The 24,295-nt window shown below is 40.7% G+C and overlaps 1 protein-coding gene across 1 annotated transcript; it reads left to right on the forward strand.

Annotated features, from left to right (window-relative positions):
• Positions 1 to 549: 549 nt before the first annotated feature.
• LOC134801708 (uncharacterized) lies at positions 550 to 18,726 on the forward strand. Its single transcript, XM_063774306.1, has 12 exons — positions 550 to 588; positions 1,007 to 1,122; positions 11,904 to 12,057; positions 12,529 to 12,722; positions 13,346 to 13,537; positions 14,074 to 14,226; positions 15,123 to 15,315; positions 16,540 to 16,709; positions 16,849 to 17,107; positions 17,643 to 17,794; positions 18,241 to 18,400; positions 18,646 to 18,726. The coding sequence occupies exons 1-12, from the start codon at positions 550 to 552 to the stop codon at positions 18,724 to 18,726; spliced, it is 1,863 nt and encodes a 620-aa protein (XP_063630376.1).
• The last annotated feature ends 5,569 nt before the right edge of the window (positions 18,727 to 24,295 follow it).

Here is a 24,295-nt window from a genome sequence, read left to right on the forward strand (position 1 = left end):
CAGAAGACCACTATCATAACAATCCCAAATTTGCTACTTACTTACATTGTAGAAAAATGTTAATAAAGGTGACTACAGTGTGGATTAGAGATACCACGAATATTCGGCAACGCTATTCGCTAGTCGGCCGCTTTGCCGAATATTCGCCCATATCGATATCAGCCGCTTTGCCGAATATTCGCCGATATCGATATCGGCCGCTTTGCCGATTTGTTAATATGTGTAATATTCGCTGCTTGTTTCCCTTTAGTAAATAAATTTGGTATTCGGCCGAATATTTCCTACTATTCGGCCGAATACCGAATATTTGTCGCATCTACCTAAAAAGAAACACTATAAGTACACAATAAAAATAACCCTTACGAGACCCTTTTTTAGCCTTTTTCATTACAAAATATTTTATTTTTATCATGGGTCTTATTGGATGACTCTAACTACATTAATTAATTCTGTTAAAAAAATATAGGTATCATAATTCATAGCAAACTGTACTATGTTGGCGAACAGTTTTCATAATAATTGTGACTCAAAAATGATCGCATGGCAATCATGTCATGCGCTTCGGCCGAGAGAGGTGCTGAATATTCGGTATTCGGCCAAAACCACTATTCGGGGCATCTCTAGTGTGGATATCAGGAATTAATTAATGACTAAGGGCCACTTGCACCGACCCACTAACCCGGGGTTAACCGATTATACCTGTACGACTACCACCAGTTTTGACATTGACATATTAGCTCGCGTCTACGTAAATTGAGTCGCTTAACTTCGAACTCGGGTAAATCCATCTGTCAGATTATGCGATATTGGTATTAAGAAAAGGTAATAGGGTAGATATTTGCTGAGAGGGTCGAATGGATTTACCCGAGTTTGAAGCTAATAAGCGACACAATTACTTTCTATACATCTCGCTTGCACTAATATGCGAGTACGAGCGAGATGCATAGAAAGATGATATTTAGGCTCTTTTTGGCCTCATTAAAACTTTTTTTCGTTTTTTATGCAGGGCACACAGATGTTCAGAAAGCGGTGGTACGTATTGGTGGCCGCGGGTCTGTGTGCGCTCTACATCTACTCCAAGTCGTCGAACAACGAGCTGCCGCGCATCGAGGGGCAACGGAGGTAAATACGAGGAAATAGACGTTCGGGCTCTGACTATACTTGCCGCAAAACTAAGTGGGGAGTCAGGTTATAATGATATCTCCTTTACCCTTGTTAAAACCAACCAAGAGTGAATGAGGTCGCATTATGACCTGACTTGCCACTTAGTTTTGCGGCAAGTATAACAGCATTACTGCTGCATAGACGTGCGTGCTCGTTCTCTAAAAAGATCACTCCAAACTAGTACAATCTCAGAAATGTAATAGTTCAATCAAGAATCGTTTTGACGACCGGTCTGGCCTAGTGGGTAGTGACCCTGCCTATGAAGCCGATGGTCCCGGGTTCGAATCCTGGTAAGGGCATTTATTTGTATGATGATACAGATATTTGTTCCTGAGTCATGGTTGTTTTCTATGTATTTAAGTATTTATATATTATATATATCGTTGTCTGAGTACCCACAACACAAGCCTTCTTGAGCTTACCGTGGGGCTTAGTCAATTTGTGTAAAAATGTCCTATAATATTTATTTATTATTATTCTCCTTATTTATTTCTCCTCTTAAGTTAGGTAATTTATAATATGAATATAAAAGTAAAATATAAAAACATTTACAAAACAATATAAAATACATATAAACACATTATAAAAAACCTAACCTAGATTGCCGCCGGCAGCGGGGCTTGGCCCAAGCTGCCGGTGGTCAGGGCCGCAGAGTGAGGAACCGACGTACTATACGCGCCGTGTCCAAAATTACCGCCTTCTGCATCTGACCCTTGATCCAACCACCCAGCGAGAGTCTCTCTAGGTGTTGGTCGAGACTCTTCGCTATTAGACCGTTCACTGAAACGACTATCGGGACAATGATCGTCGAATCAACATCCCACATGGCGGTTATCTCGTGAGCCAAGTCTAGGTACTTACTGGACTTGTCCTTCTCGGCCTACACGAGATTCTCATCATGGGGGATGGTGACGTCGGCGAGCACGGCCCGGCCTGCAATCGGTCTATCAGCACGATGTCAGGCTTATTGGCGACAATAGTCCTGTCAGTGATGATAGATCGATCCCAATAGAGCGTGGCACGACCATTCTCGAGAACAGGCGCAGGTAAGTACTTGTAGTACGGTACTTCGCGGTCCACAAGGCCATACAGAAGAGCAAGTTGCTGGTGAATAATCCTGGCTACGAGATTATGTCTGTGCAAGTACTCGCCGTTAGCAAGATGAGAACAACCGGAAATGATATGCCTGAGTGACTCTCCGGGACGGCGGCATGCCCGACAAATGTCGACCGTACCGTCCTTCAGGATATATTTCCGATAGTTGTTCGTCATCATCACTTCGTCCGCAATTGCACAGGCAAAACCCTCGGTTTCTCCGAAGAGGTCTCCGAATCGTAACCAGATCACCGACGCGAGCAGGTCCACATCGGGTCCCGTGAGGGCCTTGTAGAACCGCCCGTGTAGCACCTTACTCTCCCATGCCGCCTTGCGATCCGCAGTACTTAGTACCACAGGTTTGCGCCAGTTCTCATTTGCCAAGGAGAGCGGCGTGAGGTTCCTGTCTACTGCCACCACATCACGATGCATCCCACACTCGTTGTTAAGGAAATAATTCCTGAGATTGTACACCTCGCGGTTGTGGAGATCCTTGGCGTTTAGGAAGCCTCGGCCTCCACACTTCCGTGGGATGTACAATCTCATAACTGACGAGCGTGGGTGTAGCATGCGATGTGTGGTGAGCAGTGACCGGACCCTCCGATCCAGGGCGTCCAGCTCGGTCTGAGTCCACCTTAGTATGCCAAAGGAGTAAGTGAGTAGGGGCATTACCCAGGCGTTGAAGGCGCGCACTTTGTTGCCTCCTGACAAAAGACTGTTAAGGACTTTTGTGAGCCGACTGAAAAAGCGCTCCTTCACCGAACGTCTAATACCCTCGTCCTCAATACCCAACGACTGTGACATACCAAGGTATTTATAGGTTTCTGATTCAGAGATAGATCTGAAAGACATTGTTTCAGAAAGTTGTAAATTTGTTGAATTTACAACCCTCCCCCGCTGTACATGCATAACCGCACATTTATCGACACCAAACTCCATGTGGATGGCACTACTGAAGACTTCGGTGGTTTTCAGTAGCTCCAACAAGTCTTGGCTATTTGGTGCAAATAATTTGAGGTCATCCATGTACAGAAGGTGAGAAATGACTTCACCCTCTCTCCGAAGCCGGCAACCTAGTCCCAAATCCTTCAGCAGGGTGCTGAGGGGATTCAGAGCTAGGCAAAACCATAGGGGACTCAGACTGTCGCCCTGAAAGATTCCTCGTTCAATCCTTATAAAATCCTGCGGGCCAGGTCGGTCATCCCCGCCTCCTGGTTGACGAAGGACTGTGGTCCACTGCCCCATACACGCGCTTAGGAAGGCTCTCAAAGCTGCATCAACTTTATAAAGCTCTAAGACCCTCCCCAGCCATGAATGAGGCACCGAATCATAGGCCTTCTTGTAGTCAATCCAAGCGGCTGAGAGAGCCCCCTTGTTCCGCCGGATTTGTTGGCAGATGGTCATGTCAATGAGAAGGAGCTCTTTAGTACCACGGGACCCAACCCTACATCCATTTTGAGCAGAGGCCAAAATATTGTTTGCGACAATGTGCGCGTTGATTTTTGCTCTCAAAATGGATGTAAGGAGCTTGTAGAGTGTAGGCAAGCATGTGATGGGTCTGTAGTTCTTCGCTTCCGTGGTACTACCGGACTTATAGAGCAGGAAGGTGACACCAGTTGTTAAGGAAGGTGGGAGAGAACCAAGCTCGAGAGCTTGTTGAAATTGTGCTGCCAAGCAGGAGTGCGAGCATCGGAACCATTTTAGCCAGAAGTTGTGCAATCCATCCGGCCCAGGACTTTTCCAGTTCTGGGCCGTTCGGATGGCACAACTTACGTCATCGGGGCTGATGGTGACTGCCCCCATAGGTTCGATGGACTCGCACTCACGCTCGACAACACTCATCCAACTCCCCTCAGTGTGTCCGACAGGCACCGACCAGATGCTACGCCAGAAGTCATTCATGACAGTAGCATCCGGTGGCCGTGAGTCGGACGCACGAAGGTTGGTTTCCTCCCACCTTCGGTACATCTTCCTTTGGTCACTCTGGAAAAGACGATTCTGCTGGAATCGGTCCACACGCTCTCTGTAGCGGCGAATACGGTTTGCCCATGCATAGACTTTCTGCTTCAGAAAGTCGATGCGCTCCGTAACGTTGGCCATGTAGTCGCGGGGCCTGATATCCGTCCCCGCGAATGCCTGGTTTACAAAGCGCATTACTCGGGGGCGATTGTTGCCCCCCCTGAAGCAGATTAGCTTTGCGATAAGAGTCCTAAAAGAGCTGATACGTCGCTCGATCCGTATTTGCCATGCGGGGGCACCTCCGGCGGTCCTAGGTGCATGTTCAGCGTCCGGAAACTTGACTCGTGCAACACGGCACGCCGCGATGGCTCCGCAATACATGATCGCGTGCGTATCATCTAAATCTTTACTAGTCCGCAAGTATGGCTCTAGTAAAGCGTTTAGGGCTCCCATTAGCGCTAGATTGCGTCTATTCATAGGCAGACGTGGTAATCGTGGCCTAGTATTGGGTGTGGAGCGATACTGCGTAATCGCCTCATCCAGAGTCCTCCTCAGTTGCTCATTGGCTGTACTACTCACACTCTGCGCGAACTCCTCCCCGTCGGCACAGAGATCTACCCGCGGCGCCCCCGGTGCCTGGTCGGGTGCCGGCACCGGATCCGGTGATGTGGCGGGCGGGTCCCTGACCGAGGTGGAGGCTGCGCGAGCAGAGAGAGCCTCCAGGCGAAGCCGATCAAGTGTCGAGTCATCCAACCGCTTTAGCCGCTGGATGACTCGCACCTGATCCGATAGCCGTTGCGCAGTCACGTCGATGGTCGGTTCGAGGGCCTGAAACAGTGGAAGCATTCGAACACGGTACGCGCATAAGTTGGTTCCCCCCTCTGTAGCCCCATAGTAGGCGCGCATGACGTTCTCATTCATGGTTTGAGACCATCGCATGCGACGCACTACACCACCGGCAGCGGGAGCCGTGGGCGGAGCAAGATGTCCCGCAGGCCCCAAGCGTGCCGACAGCGGTGGCCGCCCGCGTCGCGCTGGTGGTCGTGGCGGCGGCGGCGGCGGCCCGCACTCGTCGCTCGACTCGCTGGTATCGGGCGCAGTGGCGAATTCATCGCCCGATGACGGTTGTGAGGAGACGGACGAGACGGGCGAGGGTGGTGGGCGTGCGTTGGTTGTGATAGACGCTTGTGAACGCGCTTTACTCCGTGTAATCATTTTCCTTTCTGTCATTCGACCATTGTTTGTCGGCTAGTTTCGTACATAGTTACAATTTTTGCGGTCACGTATCCTTTGCGAAGTGTCGCATTAATGTGAAGGTAACTTTTCCACAAAAAAAAAATCTACGAAAATGTAATAAAAGCCAGTAAAAACATGTTTGATCACATATAAAAGGAAAATTTAGTAAAAAACGCGTCTGACGTTGACGGCGTCAAGTTTTTTTTTTTTTTTTTTTTTATTATTATTATTAATCGTTTATTCATGGCAACCTACATTTCATACAAGCGTATTGTGCTACAAATAAAAATGTATTTAGATAAGGTAGGTATATAGTTTACCACGAAATGGTACGGTCATTCGCATTCGCATTCCCACCCGCATTCCCATTCTAGATTGTTCCTATCCACTCAACTCTTTACTCCCATTCCCTGATACCAGCTCCAGTACTCGTCCCAGTCGTAGACCGGCCAATATTCGAGACGGAACTTGTGAGGGCAGTTTTCATTTTTAGTATTTTTATAGTGAAAACTTCTTTAGCGGCGCTGTGCACTTTTTGTGATGGGGAAAAAATGATAAACTCGCGACAGGTCACGTGACCGTAAGATTCGTAAGACGTAAGACTGACACGTGACCTGATCGAAAAACTGTTACAATGTCATTGAGTTTTCACTTCTGCCGGCACTCCCGGAGTGCAACCCGTAATTTTTTTTTTTATTGATTGGATGTCCCGGGTGCCCCGGCAGTACCACTTTCCAATGCAATCTAGACACGCGGTAGCGTGTCCAGCTAAGTTCAAAGAAAAGGGAACTGGCGACGCAGCAACCGTGTGTAATATTAGACGAACCATTTCGAGCTACTTTTGACCCCTTCACAACTTGAAACCTACTTAACCTACACACATGAAATTTGGCACATATATTCAAGCTCCTTAGCTTGTCCAAAATACAAAATTTCATAAACGTAGCTCAAACAGGTTATCGATAAATTAACGTAACGTTTAAAAACCGGCATTTTTGTGACTGACTGACATATAGATCACAAACCTAACCCACTTCCAGATGACCTAGAAACTTGAAATTTGGCATCAAGGTAGACTATTAGGTGTATATAGATGGAAAAATCTGAAAACTGGAAATTATTAATATTTCGATGGAAATAAAATAATTAATACTTATAGACCAAAAACCTAACCCACTTCTAGATCACTAAGGCCCACTTGCACCATCTCAATAACCCGGGGTTAAGCGGTTAAACCGTTAACCCAGTGTCAAATTGTACTGGTAATCATGGTAACTCCAGGTTTAACCGGTTAACCCCAGGTTAGTGGAATGGTGCAAGTGGGCCTTAGGAACTTGATATTTGGCATCAAGGTAGACATTAGGTGTATACAGGGTGACACAGAAGACGTAATACAAAACATGTTTTTCAAACTTACCTATCTAGTGCTAATAACCCAAACTATGTTCCGTGTTGTTTAAATAATAGCAATCGTTGTACCATTGTTTTAATAATTTCCGTTATTTTTGACCCCATCATGGTTACCCTAACTACTTTGTGTAGAACAAAAAGGTTGAAACTACTTTGTAGTAAACACTCACCTTGTTTATCATCAAGACTAATAATTTAAAAATAAATGACGCATCGTTGAAGTTACTTGTCATAACAAGAAAATATTGATTAATCAGTTTCATTTGGCGATTGGGTAAATTTAAAGATTGGTTAAGTAATAATGCCACCTCCTTATCCATTCACAAACATTCAACGATTACGTATGGTAGAATTTTATTTTACGTCGCGGAGTACGGTACAGACGCAAGCTCTTTTTCACGAACTCTACCCAGAGTGTCCGATCCCCACACGGCAATTGATAAACGACTGTCTGCAAAATTTGAGGGACTATGGGCAATTCGGAGTTCCAATTCATGCCCAAGGCAGAGGCCGGCAACCAAGATACACAGAGCAGTTTCGAACACGAGTACTTAGGTATTTTATCCGCAATCCTGAAGCAAGCACCCGAGAAGCAGCGGCACGATTCGGAACAACCCAAGTTTTTATTTGGAGACTATTACAATCGGAAAAAATGCACCCTTTTCATTTTCAACGGGTGCAAGATATTGTTTTAGCCGATTATCCCAAAAGAACACGGTTTTGTAGGTGGCTGTTGCAAAACCTGAATCATAACATTTTGTGGTCCGACGAAGCTACATTTACAAGAATAGGTTTATTTAATACACACAATGAACATTGGTGGAGCGATGTCAATCCGCATGTGACACGAAGAGATTCCTTTCAAACCAGATTCTCACTTAATGTTTGGGCGGGTATCCTCAATAATTATGTAATAGGACCTTATTTTATTGAAGGTAATCTTAACGGAGAAAAATACGAAGACTTTTTGAGAAACGTTTTGCCAATGCTGATACAACACATACCAGTGGAAAATGTTCAAAATCTGTACTATCAACAAGACGGAGCTCCAGCTCATTTTTCTCTGCGGGTTCGAAGGTACCTTGACCAAGAGTTCCCCAGGCGTTGGATAGGGCGTAACCGTCCTGTAGAATGGCCACCTCGTAGTCCAGATCTAACGCCGCTGGATTTTTTTTTGTGGGGCGAAGTTAAAAGGCAAGTTTATAAACGCCAATCAAATACGGTCGCAGAACTCCGCCAAAAAATTGTACAAGCATTTGAAGTCGTAAAAGCCAACGAATTTATACTTGGAAGAGTTCAGAGGAACATCCGACGTCGTGCAGAGCTTTGCGTTGTGGAAGGCGGTGATCATTTTGAGCACCTGTTGAAATACGTTTAAATTTTAATAAAATACTGCATGCTTGTAAATAAATGATTTGTTTTATCAAATGTTTCACTTGTGTATTGATATCAGAAATTACTTCTTGCGACTGACTACTTGACACACAGATTACGTTAGATAATGTGACAAGTACCTAACTAACATGACGTCACCAAACGTGCATAGGGTGACCAAACTTACAGGAAATTATTGAAATATTTTGTTAGAAAATTAGCAAAAGTTATTTAGATGAATTTTAATTAATGATGTAGTGAAGAATGTTCTTTGTCATTAACCGAACCATAATTAGTTATTTTGTATTACGTCTTATGTGTCACCCTGTATAGAGGAAAAATCTGAAAACTGGAAATTATTGATATTTCGATGGAATAAAGTTAATTAATACTTGATGATGATGATGATGATGGTATCTTGTTATCCCTCATCAGGGACATAGGGCTCTCAGAAGGGTTCTCCACTGTTGTCGTTCCTGCGCTGTCTCTTCGAGTTTCTTACAGTCGAGGCCAGCGGATGCCACCTCTCTGTTGACTGTGCGCCTCCATTAATTAATACTTATATACCAAAAACCTAACCCACTTCTAGATCACTTAGAAACTTGATATTTGGCATGAAGGTAAGACTATTAGGCGTATACAAAAGAAAAATCAGAAACCTGAAACTTTTTGACAATTAACCGCGCGTTAGCGAGGGTCCCCTTTTCAGCTTAGGCAAACTGCTTTCATGATGAACACTATAGTTATTTCTGTTCAAAAAGTAATGATATCCCAACAAAAACATAAATGTGAAATGAGAGCCAAGTTCAATATTAAGAATATGTGTCGTTGTTGACTCGCCGACAAAAGAATTGAGATCTATATGGGTGCCAAGTTCTGTGTTGTGTAGAAAATCCCGAAATTATAAAGGATTTGTCTTGGCTAGTTTTTACTAACAAACCAAATTTTAGAAAAGTAACGTACCTAGTCAAATATAATAAATAACCTATACGTAAAAACTAGCCAAGACAAATCCTTTATTATAATTTCAGGATCTTCTACACAGCACAGAACTTGGCACCCATACCTATAGATCTCAATTCTTTTGTCGGCGAGTCAACAATGACACATATTCTTAATATTGAACTTGGCTCTTATTTCACATTTATGTTTTTGTTGGGATAGAAGATGACGATAAACTATTGGGTACGGATATAAAGAACAGGTAATCAGTTGGGATTTAGTATAAATAAGTTTTATGAGTCATTTTCGATACAAGTTTTTATCGCTGAATGTACTTATCTTTCAACAGGCAACTAATAGTTAGGATTAGCTTAGACATACAGGCCTATTCGGATTTCGAGATAATCACATGATCTTGAGACGATTTAGAGATCAACTAGATCTACATGAGATATCGACTAGATGTGACTTGGATATCTAAGTCATAACTTGTCGAAATCGTTCAAGAGGACCTCCAGAATCGCGGAAACGTCAAATTTGATATATCTATCTTACAAATATCTTTAAATTATCCGTATCGTAACTTGTTGAAGTCTAGTAGAAATCTAATTCATTTTCCGAATCGAGCCGAAATACTAAATATAATTTACGTTCCTAATTTATTATTTTCTTTTTCAGAACTGATGTTATAGAGTGAGTATTCAATTTATTTTATTTAAGTTTCAAGAAAGAATAAAGCTTCAGTAATAAAGCGGTGAATTCCATCTTAAGGTGATGTTCCGTTTCCAACGACAGCTGCACTGTCGTGGCGACTCGGTGTTACTGTCAATTGCATAGTAAAATGAATGACAATCCCAAATGACAGTAACGTCGCGACGGCGACGGTAGTTGGAGCTGTCGTTGGAAATGGAACGTCACCTTTAGGGTAACATTCCATTTCTGACCGCAGCTGCACTACTAGTACGAACGCGTCGGTGTTATTGTCAATTTCCATAGTAAAACAAATGGTAGTGCTGCTGTCGTTGAAAATGGACTGTCACCTTTACAGTCAATTTGCATAGTAAAATGAATGACAATCCCAATTGACAGTAACGTCGCGACGGTAGCTGGAGCTGTCGTTGGAAATGGAACGTCACCTTTAGGGTAACATTCCATTTCTGACCGCAGCTGCACTAATAGTCCGAACGCGTCGGTGTTGATGTCAATTTCCATAGTAAAAGTTTTTGGCAGAAATTTCATTTTTGGTACAAGCTGTTATCGCTGACTATACTTTTCATACGACAGACAACTAATACTCATCGAGACAATTCTAAAAACCCCTAACACAATTAGGTTGCGTTCCTATGGCCACCTCCTGTCTCCATCATTAGATCAGCTCGATGGTACCATAATATTGCATTGTCATCCGATTTATACATGCATGCAAAATTTCAGCTCAATCGGAAACCGGGAAGTTGATCAAATTTAACTTGCAAGATTTGATTACAGACAACGGGACAGGTGAAAGTAAATAAAAGCTTGTAAAAAAATGGTAGAGCTGCTGTCGTTGGAAATGGACTGTCACCTTAACGGCTCGATTCGGGAAATGAATTAGAGATTCACTAGGTATAGTAGATATGTAATAGTAGATATGTGACGTTCCACGGCAAAAGGTACCTTATGGCGGTTGGCGCTTACGCTTCATTTCCCGAATCGCGCCATCAGGCTCTGTCTTCACTTTCCGTCAGATTTGACTAGAGCTAGGGTTTGCACGACGGATCCGAAATGTATGGGAAGATCCGCGGATCCGGATCCAGATCCGGATAATTTCATACATTTCGGATCCGGATTGCAAACCCTAACTAGAGCCAATCGCCGGTCAGTTTATAATTTCAAAACATTTTCTAACTAGTAATTTGGGCGTGAATATTATAATCAATTTGATGTAGATATATAATTTAGAAAGTTGCATTCTAGTTTTTTATTCCTCTTTTAATCGCAAACATGCCAACATGATTGTTATTTGTTATTTAACACAGAGCTTAAATGTAATATAGGTACCTACTCCATTATTAAATAAATTTTATCTTTATTGCTTTATACCTTAAACATTACATTTCACATTATAAAATTTATTATTACCCTTTAGTACTTGTAGAATAATCTTTTTCTTTATTTATAATAGCACTGAAATCAATGTGGGGAAGACCAGCTATAAAATGTATTGCTTGAAATACCGTCATAGGGCCAGAACTCTTGCATATGTTGGAGAACGGCTGAAAGTGCCATCTATCGCCTTTAAAAGGCGTTTTATCACCCAACTTTTGACACGTAGAGCAAACTAGGTTGTTGCAGTACACCTGAGTGGCGTTCTGCGCAGTTCCGCCAAGGCGTCATAGAGTGCGCTGTCAAAACAAATGAAATCTTCAGAAGGGAACGATTAAAGAACTTGTAGACGATCTTTTCCTATAGACGGTCTTCTCCGCATTTTTAGGGTTCCGTACATGGATGGGATGCAGGGATGGGTACAAACGGGACCCTATTACGTTTACGACTGTCCGTCTGTCTGTCTGTCTATCACCAGGCTGTAACCCATGAACCGTGATAGTTAGACAGTTGACATCACAGATGATGTATTTCTGTTGCCGCTATAACAAATATTAAAAAGTCCGGAACCCTCGGTGGGCTAATCCGACTCTCATTTCTCCGGTTTTTTTTTCTATAACTTTGCTTTGTTCTAATAGATTCTTAGAGAAGAAGTTACAGGAAGCCCTAAAATTGGACAAAGGGACAGGCTGTAAGGTCCCGAAACTGGACCCCTACTCAGAGGACATGGTCTGGTCTTACAAGAAACTGGGACCCCTGAAATGCGAGGGACAAGATTGGGTAAAGTGCTATGTGAGTATATAACTAGAGGATAGGGTTTGCACGACGGATCCGAAATGTATGGGAAGATCCGCGGATCCGGATCCAGATCTGGATAATTTCATACATTTCGGATCCGGATTGCAAACCCTACTAGAGGATCACACACATTTATTACGCGCCGTTAAGTCAAAATAAGATCAATTCAATACTTTCTTGATAAAATTACTTAAATGCCAGGTACACTTCTAACTGTACATCGGTATACCTTATTACTAAATGCATAAAGTCCACCGATGTACAATGTACAGTTAACAGTCTGGGCGATGGTACGGTTACGGACTATAAATTGTTAATCCAACCAAGCTAATTTGAGCAAAATCTCATCCAAAAGTAACGGAAAAAAACGATAACAAATAAAAAATTAATTAATACGATCATTAAAATTTTGTATGGTCTACATAATAAAATTCATTCAAGTTGAATGTTTTCTTATCTCTTCAGCATTCCAAATGTCGCGTTGTAGACTCAATACGAGACACACACACAAGCATCCAGTGCGAGTACAAAGACATTATCTACAAAGACGATTTCCACTACGACTTCGGGAAACCCACTGTAGTCAAAGATGGCGATGTATACCAGCTGTCGGCCAGTGATCACGTCAGCGTACAATGTACAGGAACTGTGCCAAATATGTAAGTGGTTTATCATGTATGGTTTTAGTTCAACATTTGACGGTAGATGGCGCTGTTCTGTTCACGAAGTTTTTTACATCGCGCTGTAGAAGTGTTGACTTAGCGTACGTTATAAGATATTTCATAGTAGGTTCGGGCCGAGCCTGTTTTCCATGTTACAAAAAAATATAGTAACAGGCTAATTCGAGTTTATGAGCCCATCAACGTGCACACTAGCGCCACTGCTAAATAATCGTGATTATTTAAATCTAACCCTTCGGCTTAGCGATCTCCTTTTTTAAATATCTTTCGTTAAATTTAAATAATCGCGATTATTTAGCAGGGGCGTTAGTGTGCACGTTGATGGGCTCTTAAGTTATTCGATCTGCTTCCAATATGATATCTAATACTTAGTGTCAAAAGTGAAAAAAATTAAATCTCTCAAAGAAAATTTCAACATCAGACCAGCAAAATGTATGAAAAAACCTGCTTTCGCGATTTCGGGGTTGTAAAATTTCATTCGATAGCGTGACGTGAGGCACGCGTTGACCCCCCCCCCCCCTACAAGTGTGAAGCTCTCACGTAAATAATGGACGCCCCCTAATACGATTTTTCAAGAGACTAAAGCATGCTTTGTGTTTCAGGGGAAAGACTGAAAAATGGTCAGGCAACACGCTCGGTTTCCGTCCCATCTCCCCTCCGGCCAAACCCCTGGATGACCACATTAACGTGATGATCCTCGTATTCGATTCCACTCCTCGGAGTGGCTTCATCAGACTCATGCCCGAGAGCTGGAAGGTCTTTAATGAGGAGTTGAAGGCTACGGTCATGGAAGGGTAAGTGTATGACACTATAGAGACCATGCACGTTGGAGGGGATCTCAAATGACCGTTTTGACGTTTCTTGCAGCAATGCAGGTTGCAATACTGCACCATTACTGCAACGCGACATTACTGTCTACTGCATATTATTATTATTATTCAGAGCCCACTGTGTCCCACTGCTGGGCAAAGGCCTCCCCCCTCTTCTTCCAGTCGTCTCTGTTTACTGCTATACTGGGCTAGCCTCTCATAAAGGAGTCCAAGTTATCCCGCCATCGCCGACGAGGCCTGCCGGCTCCGCCGGTTAGGCTCGTGGGGCTCCCACTCTATGGTTAACTTGGCCCACAAGTCGTCCGGCATTCGGCAGACATGACCAGCCCAGTCCCATTTTAACTTAGCCGCTCTCCGAGCTACGTCTATTATTCGAGTCTTAGAGCGCAGCGTGGTGTCCGGACTGTCTACTTCATTGCTTCCGCAAATTCAATTCTTTAGAGCATAACCCATTGTACATTGAAGAACACAGACTGACTAAATTTTTTATCACTTTTTAGGTACAATATATTAGGTGACGGAACACCTGCCTGCCTCTTTCCGTTTCTTACTGGCAAGACAGAGCTGGAACAACCAGATGTGAGGAACACTAAACAGAACAACAGGACATTGGATGACTTCCCTTTTATATTCAAGCATTTAAAGGAAGAAGGGTGAGTTGGTAATAGGCTAGATGACAAGTTTTTATTAATATCAGTCGATCAGGTTTGTTTTGAGGATCAAACGTTTATGGAACCCATTGCATTAAAGTACATAGTACATAAGTTTTTAGCAAAAATTCCATTTTTAGTACAAGCTTTTATCGCTGACTGTACTTTTCTTTCAACAGACAACTAGTACTCATCGAGTGCAATCTAAAAACCCCAAACACAATTAGGTTGCGTTGTTTTATCACATAGTTCTTATGGCCACCTTCTGTCTCCATCATCAGATCAGCTCGATGGTACCATATTATTGCATTGTCATCCGACTTATACATGCATGCAAAATTTCAGCTCAATCGGAAACCGGGAAGTGGATCAAATTTAACTTGCAAGATTTGATTACAGCCCGACAGACAGACAGACAACGGGACAGGTGAAACTAAATAAAATCTTGTAAAAAGACAGAAATGATAGTCACAGTCCAACAATCGTTCTCTACTTACTAACAAAGTGATAAATGATCGTGACACTGAACGGCCTTGATTTGCTGTTCGCGCGCCGCTTGCGTCCAATCCGCGGCCTGAGAGTATGGTCAAAAGCGCCTAGCTTTTCAAATATTGCATGTAATATTGCAACCATACCATTGTACCAAAATTATTCAGGACATCTACATCAAATTTGACGTCTCCTGCAGCAATGATGCTAGAAAAGGTAACTTTTCAAGGAAATCAATATTAAATTTGACGCTTCTTGCATCAGCAGCAATGCTGCAAACTGCATTAGGTACCTACTTCAGGAAATGTAAATTTCAATACCGATCTGGATAACTGATAATTTTCGCAGCAATGCACTCTACAGCAACCCTAGAATGCTGTTGCAATTGGAATGTTACCTTTATATTTCAGGTATGCCACAGCATACATTGAGGACATGCCCCTCGACAACACATTCACGTTTCGTTTCAACGGCTTCAAGAAACAGCCCACCGACCATTACTATCGCGCGTTCCGAAACGCGAACAAGCGACTTTTTAAGGGTTGGAACTTTTGCTACGGAGATACCCCGCAGTTTAAGATGATGATGAATTTGACGGAGCAGGTTAGTTAGCAAACTATATTACTTGTAAATAATTTTAATCTAAAGGGCGAGCAGTAGGTATGTACTTGTCTTTGGATCCTAACATAAGAATTGACGTTATTGTATAGGGTAAATGTGGGATAGATGCCATAGGGGGATAGATGCCCAAATTTGCACATAGCGACTTGTGCGAATTCAACCCTTGCAATTCACTTTTTATTTGTAAGCTTACTCCTTTCCTCCCTCTGGTTAATGACGAACACTTCGCTAAAATGGACGTATTGTGATTTATTGCGAAAAACTATTTTACGCCACAACAGATTAAGGTAAATGTGGGAGAGTTGCCATTCTTTTTGAAAAAGGTGAATAAAATAGTAGTAGTAGTAGTAGTAAACTCTTTATTGTACAAAAATACATATTAAAAATAACATACAATTAGTAAGAAGTACAAAGGCGAACTTATCCCTTTGAGGGATCTCTTCCAGTTAACCTTTGAGTAGATGAGAGGAGAAAGTGAAAAGAGGGTGACAAATGCAGCAAAATGTACAACAAGGTACCAGAAAGATAAAGGATATAAATACATATAAAAAATAAATATAGAAAATAAATAAATATAGAAGATAAACATTTAAAAATCTTATAACACAGTGTTAGTTTGTATACTCATTAATAAACAATATTTTCAAGGTAGCTGGATATTATTTGTTTTATTTGTTTACTATCCCACGAGTCAAAATATCGTTGCGGCATCTAACCCATATAGTTGGCATCTATCCCCGTCCGAAGGACCTTTTTATTTTGTTTATAACTAAACAAATAAAACAAATAATATCAAACTACCTTGAAAATATTGTTTATTAATGAGTATACAAACTAACACTGTGTTATAAGATTTTTAAATGCTTATCTTCTGTATTTTATTCACCCTTTTCAAAAAGTATGGCAACTATCCCACATTTACTTAGTAAAGGGGACAACATTATAATAATATTATTAACACTGTCATTTTATTTTCTGATTGAAGAAATGTCACTTTTGACACCTGAAAGATCGGTATCGTATCACTGTGAAGTCTTATAAGCATTGTTCGAATACGGCCGTTGGGGACGCGCATAGCAACATCTACTCGAAAGAATGTTCTATCATAACAGGCTCATTAATTTTTACTTTAATATAAAAAAATATATAGTATCGCGCGCAAAAGTAAGGGATGATAATTAGTTTAAAAAAACTGTTCATCCTCAGTTTCTGGAGCTCGAAGGAAGGAGATTCATCTTCACATTCATCTCGGACATTTCTCACAACGATTTAAACTACATACAGTACGCTGACGGAGACTTGGCGGCTTTTTTGAGGCGTCTGATCAAACGGACCGAGGATACGCTTATTATAGTCATGGGAGACCATGGGCCCAGGTATGGAATGAGTAAACGAGTTTACACTAGTTTTCTTACTAGTTAGATACGAAAAACCAGTTGAAGCTAGGGATAACTTTCACTAAAAACGGGTTCTTATACAAGCTCAACCTGTGTTCTAAGACAAAACTTCCCACAGATACGCAGCGTTCCGCAAGAAGCATTCCCTCCGCGGCAAGCTCGACGAACGCCTCCCCCTCCTCGCTATCCGCCTCCCGGACCGCCTCACGCGCGCGCGCCCTGACGCGTTAAGCGCGCTTCAAGCTAATTCGCGCGTATTGACCACTGCACATGATTTACACGCGACTATATTGGATGCGGTGGGCTTGAGAAAGCACTGGAACCCGTACAAGGTGGAGGGGGCGGATTTGAAGAGGGGACTGACGTGGTTAGAGCCGGTAAATGTATATACCTACAATTTTTCTGTCGAAAATTTAATTTCTAATACAAGCTTTTATCGCTGATTGAACTTTTCGTTCAACATTCAACTAATAAGGTAAACGCACTGGTGCTCTACGCGGTCCCAGTACATGTCATCCTGAAACTTAAGTCATTGTCAATAGAGGTGACAGCAAGGTGTCATCTATTGGGCATTAGCATGTCGAGCACTAGTACGTTTACCTTACTCATCCAGATATTTTTAACAAACCCATACACAATGAGGTGTCATTGTTTTAGCAAAAAGTTCCTATGGAATTTCTTTGCTTTAGCCTAGCCAAGATGAAAATCGTACATCAACAAGCACCAAACGAAAAGTAGAAATGTACCGGGATGACTGATGCTACGAAAAGTCACGTGACTATTTCCATAAATTGTTTACGTTTCGATTGCCGTTTCCTATCAACGATGGGCCTTCTTTAGCGTAGGTACCTCAGACGGTCTTACCTGATATACGGTCTTGTCCACATTAAACTTATGTACCTAATCTTTCAGATCCCCAACAGCCGCTCCTGCAGCGAAGCTGGCATCGAGACGCACTGGTGCACCTGCCTGGTCTGGCAGAACGTTTCCGACTCCAATCCCATGTACAAAAGGGCTGCTAATGCGCTGATAGACTACATCAACAAGTTTACAGAGGATGCTGGGTAAGTTTGTATTGTACAGCTATTCAGATAAAAGGAGCAACGAGCAAAAATATTTTGCACTTCAACGTCTTGAATGAAAATAGAGGCTTGGCCGTTCCGATATATCTAATGGCCTCTGTAATATCAAGGGAATTCCATGTCTAATTAGGCACGGATGTGTCTGCTGGAGATCTGTCCATAGACATACATATCCGTTTCTTATTCTGATGTCCCTGCAAAATTTCAAACAATTGTGACTTTTTCCTGGGTTATCTGGGTTATTAATTTCATAATTTCTTTAAAGGTAGACAGGACCAATTTTTTCTGGCGGACTTTTTTTGTCTGGTTTAATGATGGTTACTTTTAGAAGACAAAGTAAATTCTATTACACGATCCATGTTTTTCAAGCTTCAAGTAAAGTTGGAGTACTCTAGGAAAATCTTCAATATGTTTTTTTTTGTCATCAGATCCAAGTGCATCCCTCGCGCCGTAGCGTCTATAAGTTGGGTGCTCCGACAGCGTGTCAACAACAGACTCCTCGCTTTTGATACCGCTATAGATTACGACACTTACTTGGGACGGTTCAACGCCAAAACAAACGTCACTATGGAGAATTTTCAGATCGGAGTAAGTATTTATTCCTGTTACATTATGCTTGAATATATTATTATCAGCATCCAATCTTTAGCAATTTTTAAACAAGCAGATACGTCTGCGAGCAATATTCTAAACCCATCCCATCCCATCACAACCATCCAACGAATCTATAACGCATAATATATGTAGATATAGTAGATTACAATCGTTGTGAAATTGAATTTGAAATTACGTTTCGTTTGGTGTTTTCCATCAACGATGGTCTTCTTGACTAGGTCCCCAAACCGTCTAGAACTGTGTCGAATGCAGTTTATACACATTTGGTGAGCCGGCAGCAAAAGCGTAGTTGCCTCTAAGAAATGTACCACGAGGAACCATTTTAGCACATTGAAATGTACTTTTGCATTCCCTTGAACCACTGAAAACCTCATAAATGACAAAACATCTGAATTGGCATTTATTGCATTAAAAATAAAATAAACATTAGTATTTACGATGATTCATTACTACAAATATTTATCAGCAAGACTTAAAACCAGTATTGCGATTACAGATCGAGTCAAGCCCAGGAGGCGCTGTATACGAAGCATCACTGACCTACAATGTTCAAGATGACAAGTTGATAGTACAGTCGAGGGATATCTCAAGGGTCAACGCGTGAGTATCTCTTCTTCTTCGTCGAATTACTCTTGGCAGAGCACTCGTGGTCACGTTGAACGACGAACGATTCTACGCCAGATCTCTCTAGCACATGTGTTTAGTGGGGTGTTAACTTGCGTTAACAGCGCCATCTATCTGACCTTTTATACACTTTATAGAACCCTAGTTAGCTTATTGATAATCGATATGTTACGCACCTGACAAGGGTACGTAGTTCCAGAGATAGTCCATAGGTGTTGTAATTAATAATAATTAATTTATACTGAAAAAAGGCCAAAAAAGACCAAAAAAACTACGACAGATATGTCACTGTCAAAACTGTCAATGTCACTTATGTCACTGTCAAGTAAACATTCCAGGTTTCGCCAACCTTTTTCTAATATCCTTATTTATATTGGCATTGATAAAAAAGGTTTTTGTCAAAACTATACAACTTTTGTCGCCGACTGCACTTTATTTCCAACAATCAACTAACATTGATTGATACAATTCTAACGAGCTAAGTATAAATACTATAAGGTTCTTCAATCACTGAGTAGTACCTATATATAGAGGAAGAGTCATTTTTGTAGTGACAATAGGTATAAAAAGTAAAACGCTTATCGTCTCTAACACTTAAATCTGTTTCGTTACGATGTCTCACGTTACTTCTTACTGTCGAATTAACCAGTCTCCTCGTGAGAGTCGTGAGCCATTTAATACACACTATTATTTTGCGATCTCGTTGATTTTGCTAAAATATGTATGTAAGAAAAAACACATCAAAGTTTGTTCGTAATTATTTGTAAATGAATGCACCAAATGTTATTAATACCTGAAGTGATACAAGCACAATACCAGCTTTGCAACCAAAAATCACGGATATTTAAATTTTTTTTAGATCGTATTCTATTTATGTAAAAACTACTACTAAGTACTTTTTTAAATCGTAGGTGTAAAATTACCAATAAATAATTTATTTTAGCGTGTTTATTTACAAAAAAGGAATTTACTATTTAACAAATAATTTATTGCAGTGGCAACATTGTCGTAGTTTTTTTGGTCTTCAATTACGTTTTTCGGTATAGGATAGCGAATTTGTAATGTACTGATTTCACATTTACAATATATGCCATAAGAAGCAGACGTTGTTTTGAGTCCAACTTCCTCAAGATCCTCCGACCTCCGCCCACGTGCCATCATGGGGTGTTGGTAAGGTCTTTTATCTGATACGTCCAACGCATTGGAGAACATCCTCTTGACGTACAGCCATTGAATGGGTCAATGGCTGTAAGTCAAGAGGACTGGACAACAAGTCTCTCCATGGCCTGCTCTCCACGTCGCGACACATGTCTGAAGCATCTGAGGATACTCGCTAGCTGAGAGTATCTCATTAACTTGAGTTCTTCAAGTATGGAGACGTTTGTACGGTCGAAATTATATATGTATTGCCTATCCTTAACCGGAATTAGCGATGTGCAAGTTGCAGAGCATTCTCAAAATTTCCTATAATTTTTGGAAACTTTCATGACAAAAATGGATTAGGGATTATTACTCAATGTTATTTGGGCGAAGAAGGAATCTGATTTTCGCTCTAGTCTACCAGTGAAAATCACAAAGGGGATAAGCTACGCAGGGACGCGTACATATGTCAAGGTTGGCCGTGTTGGAGAATGGCTTAATTGTGCCATCTATCGCCTTCAAGAGGCGTTTTGTCACGCCATCTTTGACAAACAGAGCACACTAGGGTGTTACTTCCACCTGATTGGCGTTCGACGCAGTGCCGCCAAGACGTCAGAGTACGAACTGTTGACGACTAGCTGTTTCATTTAACATCACGTCACTCATTGGCGTCTATTTTAAGTGTCATAGAGATTGAAAGTAGGTAACTGAAAGAAAGTCTAGCAATAAACGTGTAGAAAAAAAAACTGTGAACTTTTAATAGCATTTTTGCAGTTTACAGGCCCCAATGTGAAGGCTAACCCGTTTGCCACATGGGTAACGATATTGGCTCTATTAATGTATTATCTTGTTTTACAGATACCGCGGTGAATCGGATTGCATCCTCGACTCTCACCCACACCTCGCTCCGTACTGCTACTGCAAAGGTTGACGAACAGACTGAAGTTATGTTTTATGCAAAGTTATGTCTCTAAATATGTACCTATTAGGACGCGGGTTTTCCCTATTCCGCACCCTTTATGATGTCCTGATTAAGTTTTTTAGGGCACCGTAGCCAAAGGGTAAAAATGGCATACTATTACTAAGACTCCACTGTCCGCCTGTCTGTGTCCATCGTCTGTCTGTCACCAGACTGTTTTTCGTGAATCGTGATAATTATCTGGACAGTTGAAATTTTTACTGATGATGTATTTCTGTTGCCGCTATAACAAAAAAAATACCAAAAAGTACATGCATGCACACACATGTTGGTTAATATAATGAACTTTTAAATGATAATTTTGAATGATAACTTAAATTAATTTGGATTTGATTTGATTTCATTTTGTTTGATATTTTACAGTTGGTATTTTCCTTGCGTTGGTGTGGTGAAAAATTTCACTCGGTGGCAAAATTTGTTTATCATAATCATATTCATAATCATTTATTCAATACATCCATGGTATTTTACATAGGTGTTAAATGTCTAATAAGTACAAACATGGACCCTACTAGGGTTTAGCATTTTACATGTACATATTCTTACCCAGTGGGTGAATATTGGCTTACAACTACAAAAGGAAGACTATCTTAACATTTATCATTATTATACAAGTTCTATATTGCACTCATCACATTATACCTACATCACATCACATAATCGAGGCTAAGCTTGATCTTCGAAGAAATCCTGCATAAGTAGGTAGTAGTAAATGCAATAAGTAGGACTTTAGTTTTTTTATAAAAGTTGTGAATTTTTTTTCGTTTGAGATATGTTGGGGAATTTTATTAAACCCTCAATTTTATTTAACCCTCGTGACTTGAAATCTATGCAACGCTCAAGATTCCACTTCTCGAACCACTCGCTACGCTCGTGGTTCAATTTTGGAATCTTTCGGTTACTCGGGTATCAATAATAATATTAGCATAGGTAAAAACAAATAGGTAACTATTATATCACAAAAAGCACAACCAATCGTTTACACTCCGTACCGTAAAACGGGGTTAAAAGACACGATTTCCAACTTCAAGGACGATTTTCGCCAATAATCCAATTGATAAAAGTAAAAATTTTGATCTAATTTTTTGAGTCTTGGTTAGTTCTTTAATTTTGCATTTATGAAATAAATTTTTATTTAGCCAATTCAGAGAAAATCAAAGAAAACTACCTGTTTTCTCCATATCCTTAAAACGGGATCGATAGACATAAGAAAGGGGTGAATAGAAATATTAAGTTTTAGTTGTCATAGGCATAGAATTTGGTCATTATTATGTTGATACTCTATTGGCAAATGGTATATATATCTGATAAACAGCTATTTCACACAAAATTATTTTTTCGTGTCTTTTAACCCCCAAGGCGTGTCTTTACACCCCTTTGTTGTATCTAATCACCCCCTATGGCGTAACTATTGACCCCATATGCGTGTCCACTGACCCCTTTATCACTTAAAATTGCTTGTTATTAGTTTTTTTGCAAAAAAAAATGCTTCTTTATAGAGAAAATTAGTGATATTATTTATTATTTAGGTACTACAGATACTATATTACCAGGTTAGCTAATTTTTACTTAGTTAATGTCAACATATTTACCGCTAGAACAAAGTTCAGACAGGCTTCATTTCTTACCTCGGCGAGACCTTACTTTAGAGTCATAAAAATCTAACTTTTAGGCAGTTTGATTAAGTTCTTTTGGTATCAATGTAGATAATAAATAGTCTACTTTATACGCATTCCAAAAAATCTAATTTGAGAGATGTACTTTTTTAAATATAACAACTTGAAAGAAAAGGTTCAAAATTTGTCTATTCACCCCGCGATTTCTGTTGACCCCGTTTTACGGTAGTTAACGAAACTCAACTGTCACTGTCCCACAAATAGTGAGACACAAAGCGTTTCGTTGTCGTAGCGCAAGCGATTGTCACTTTGGCTAGGTACGCTGGCGGGAAGAGAGTGCGACTTTCAATCCGGAGGTCGTGGGCTCAAACCCCAGCTGATACCAATGAGTTTTTCAAAACTAAATAATTATGTCAAACAAAGGGATTCAACTTTAATATTTAATAAGTACTTATTTAATTATTGATATAAATGTGGCATAATATTATAATGCGTGAACTTAATAGTAATTATAAGGTAAACTTAAGTATTACATTTTTAGTTAGGGCTCGGTTACACGTACCGAGTAGAGTGGCGAGACAGTACAACGCAGTATGGAATTTTTACTTGGCCGAGTAACAATTTCATACTTCGTTTTACTGTCTCGCCACTCTACTCGGTACGTGCGATCCTGGCATTAGAAACAATAAATTAATTTCTGATTTAACATAACGTTATATTTTTTTTGCATAACGTTACTTTACGTCAACGTGTAACGTTGTTGGAAATACTCGTAAGTACCTATTAAGTTTTAAGTGAGAAATGACAAAGGTATTATGGCCTGTCGTAACGTTGTCGTTTCTTACGTTAACATTTAAACTGCCAATATATTGACATCTACTAAAGATTCACTGAACTTTTGACAATGAGATTTACTACTTAAATCTACCCCCTAGTTTCACAGCTGAAATAAATGACGCTGTACTCCGCCATATATTTTGTAAGAAAGGACACTTACCACGAGGAATTTAGTACATTGACTCACCTGTTCCAATCTCTATTGAACGCATGTGCTATACACTGTACAGCGTCATTGACCGCCGGCATCATGGGTGGGACGCCAATATAATTACGCGAGTACGATAGAGATAGGAACAAGCGTGTCAATGTACGAAATTCCTTGTGCTAAGCGTCCTATCTTTAAAATACTGATCTTTAGATGATCTCTAAGAATGGTTCACTCTTGAATTTGTCTTGCAGTTTAAGTACCTAGTATTACGCATTTATGAATTTCATGATAAATAAAATGATTTTCTTAATACATAATATTTGTTTTTATCCAACTAAACAGCGAATGCGAAAACATTGATAACCGAGAAGGCAGGGAAGCAAGGCGATATGATACAGCGCAGGTAAAACCCGTTATACGTCATAAACATAACGTTTCATAACGAAATGTGTGTGATGTGTGTGTCGATATATATTGATAAGCTAACGTTTAATATAAAAAATATGCATGTAGGTCTTATG

Source organism: Cydia splendana, chromosome 23, assembly GCF_910591565.1.
Source record: "Cydia splendana chromosome 23, ilCydSple1.2, whole genome shotgun sequence".
Lineage (NCBI taxonomy): Eukaryota > Metazoa > Arthropoda > Insecta > Lepidoptera > Tortricidae > Cydia > Cydia splendana.

What these genes read in the sequence shown, in the direction of transcription:
- LOC134801708 (XM_063774306.1), top strand. Translation starts at nt 550, where the DNA reads ATGTCATGCGCTTCGGCCGAGAGAGGTGCTGAATATTCG. An exon ending in AGAGAGGTGCTGAATATTCG is followed by an intron (nt 589 to 1,006) that starts GTATTCGGCCAA and finishes TTTTTTATGCAG; the next exon opens with GGCACACAGATGTTCAGAAA. An exon ending in AAGGCTACGGTCATGGAAGG is followed by an intron (nt 13,538 to 14,073) that starts GTAAGTGTATGA and finishes ATCACTTTTTAG; the next exon opens with GTACAATATATTAGGTGACG.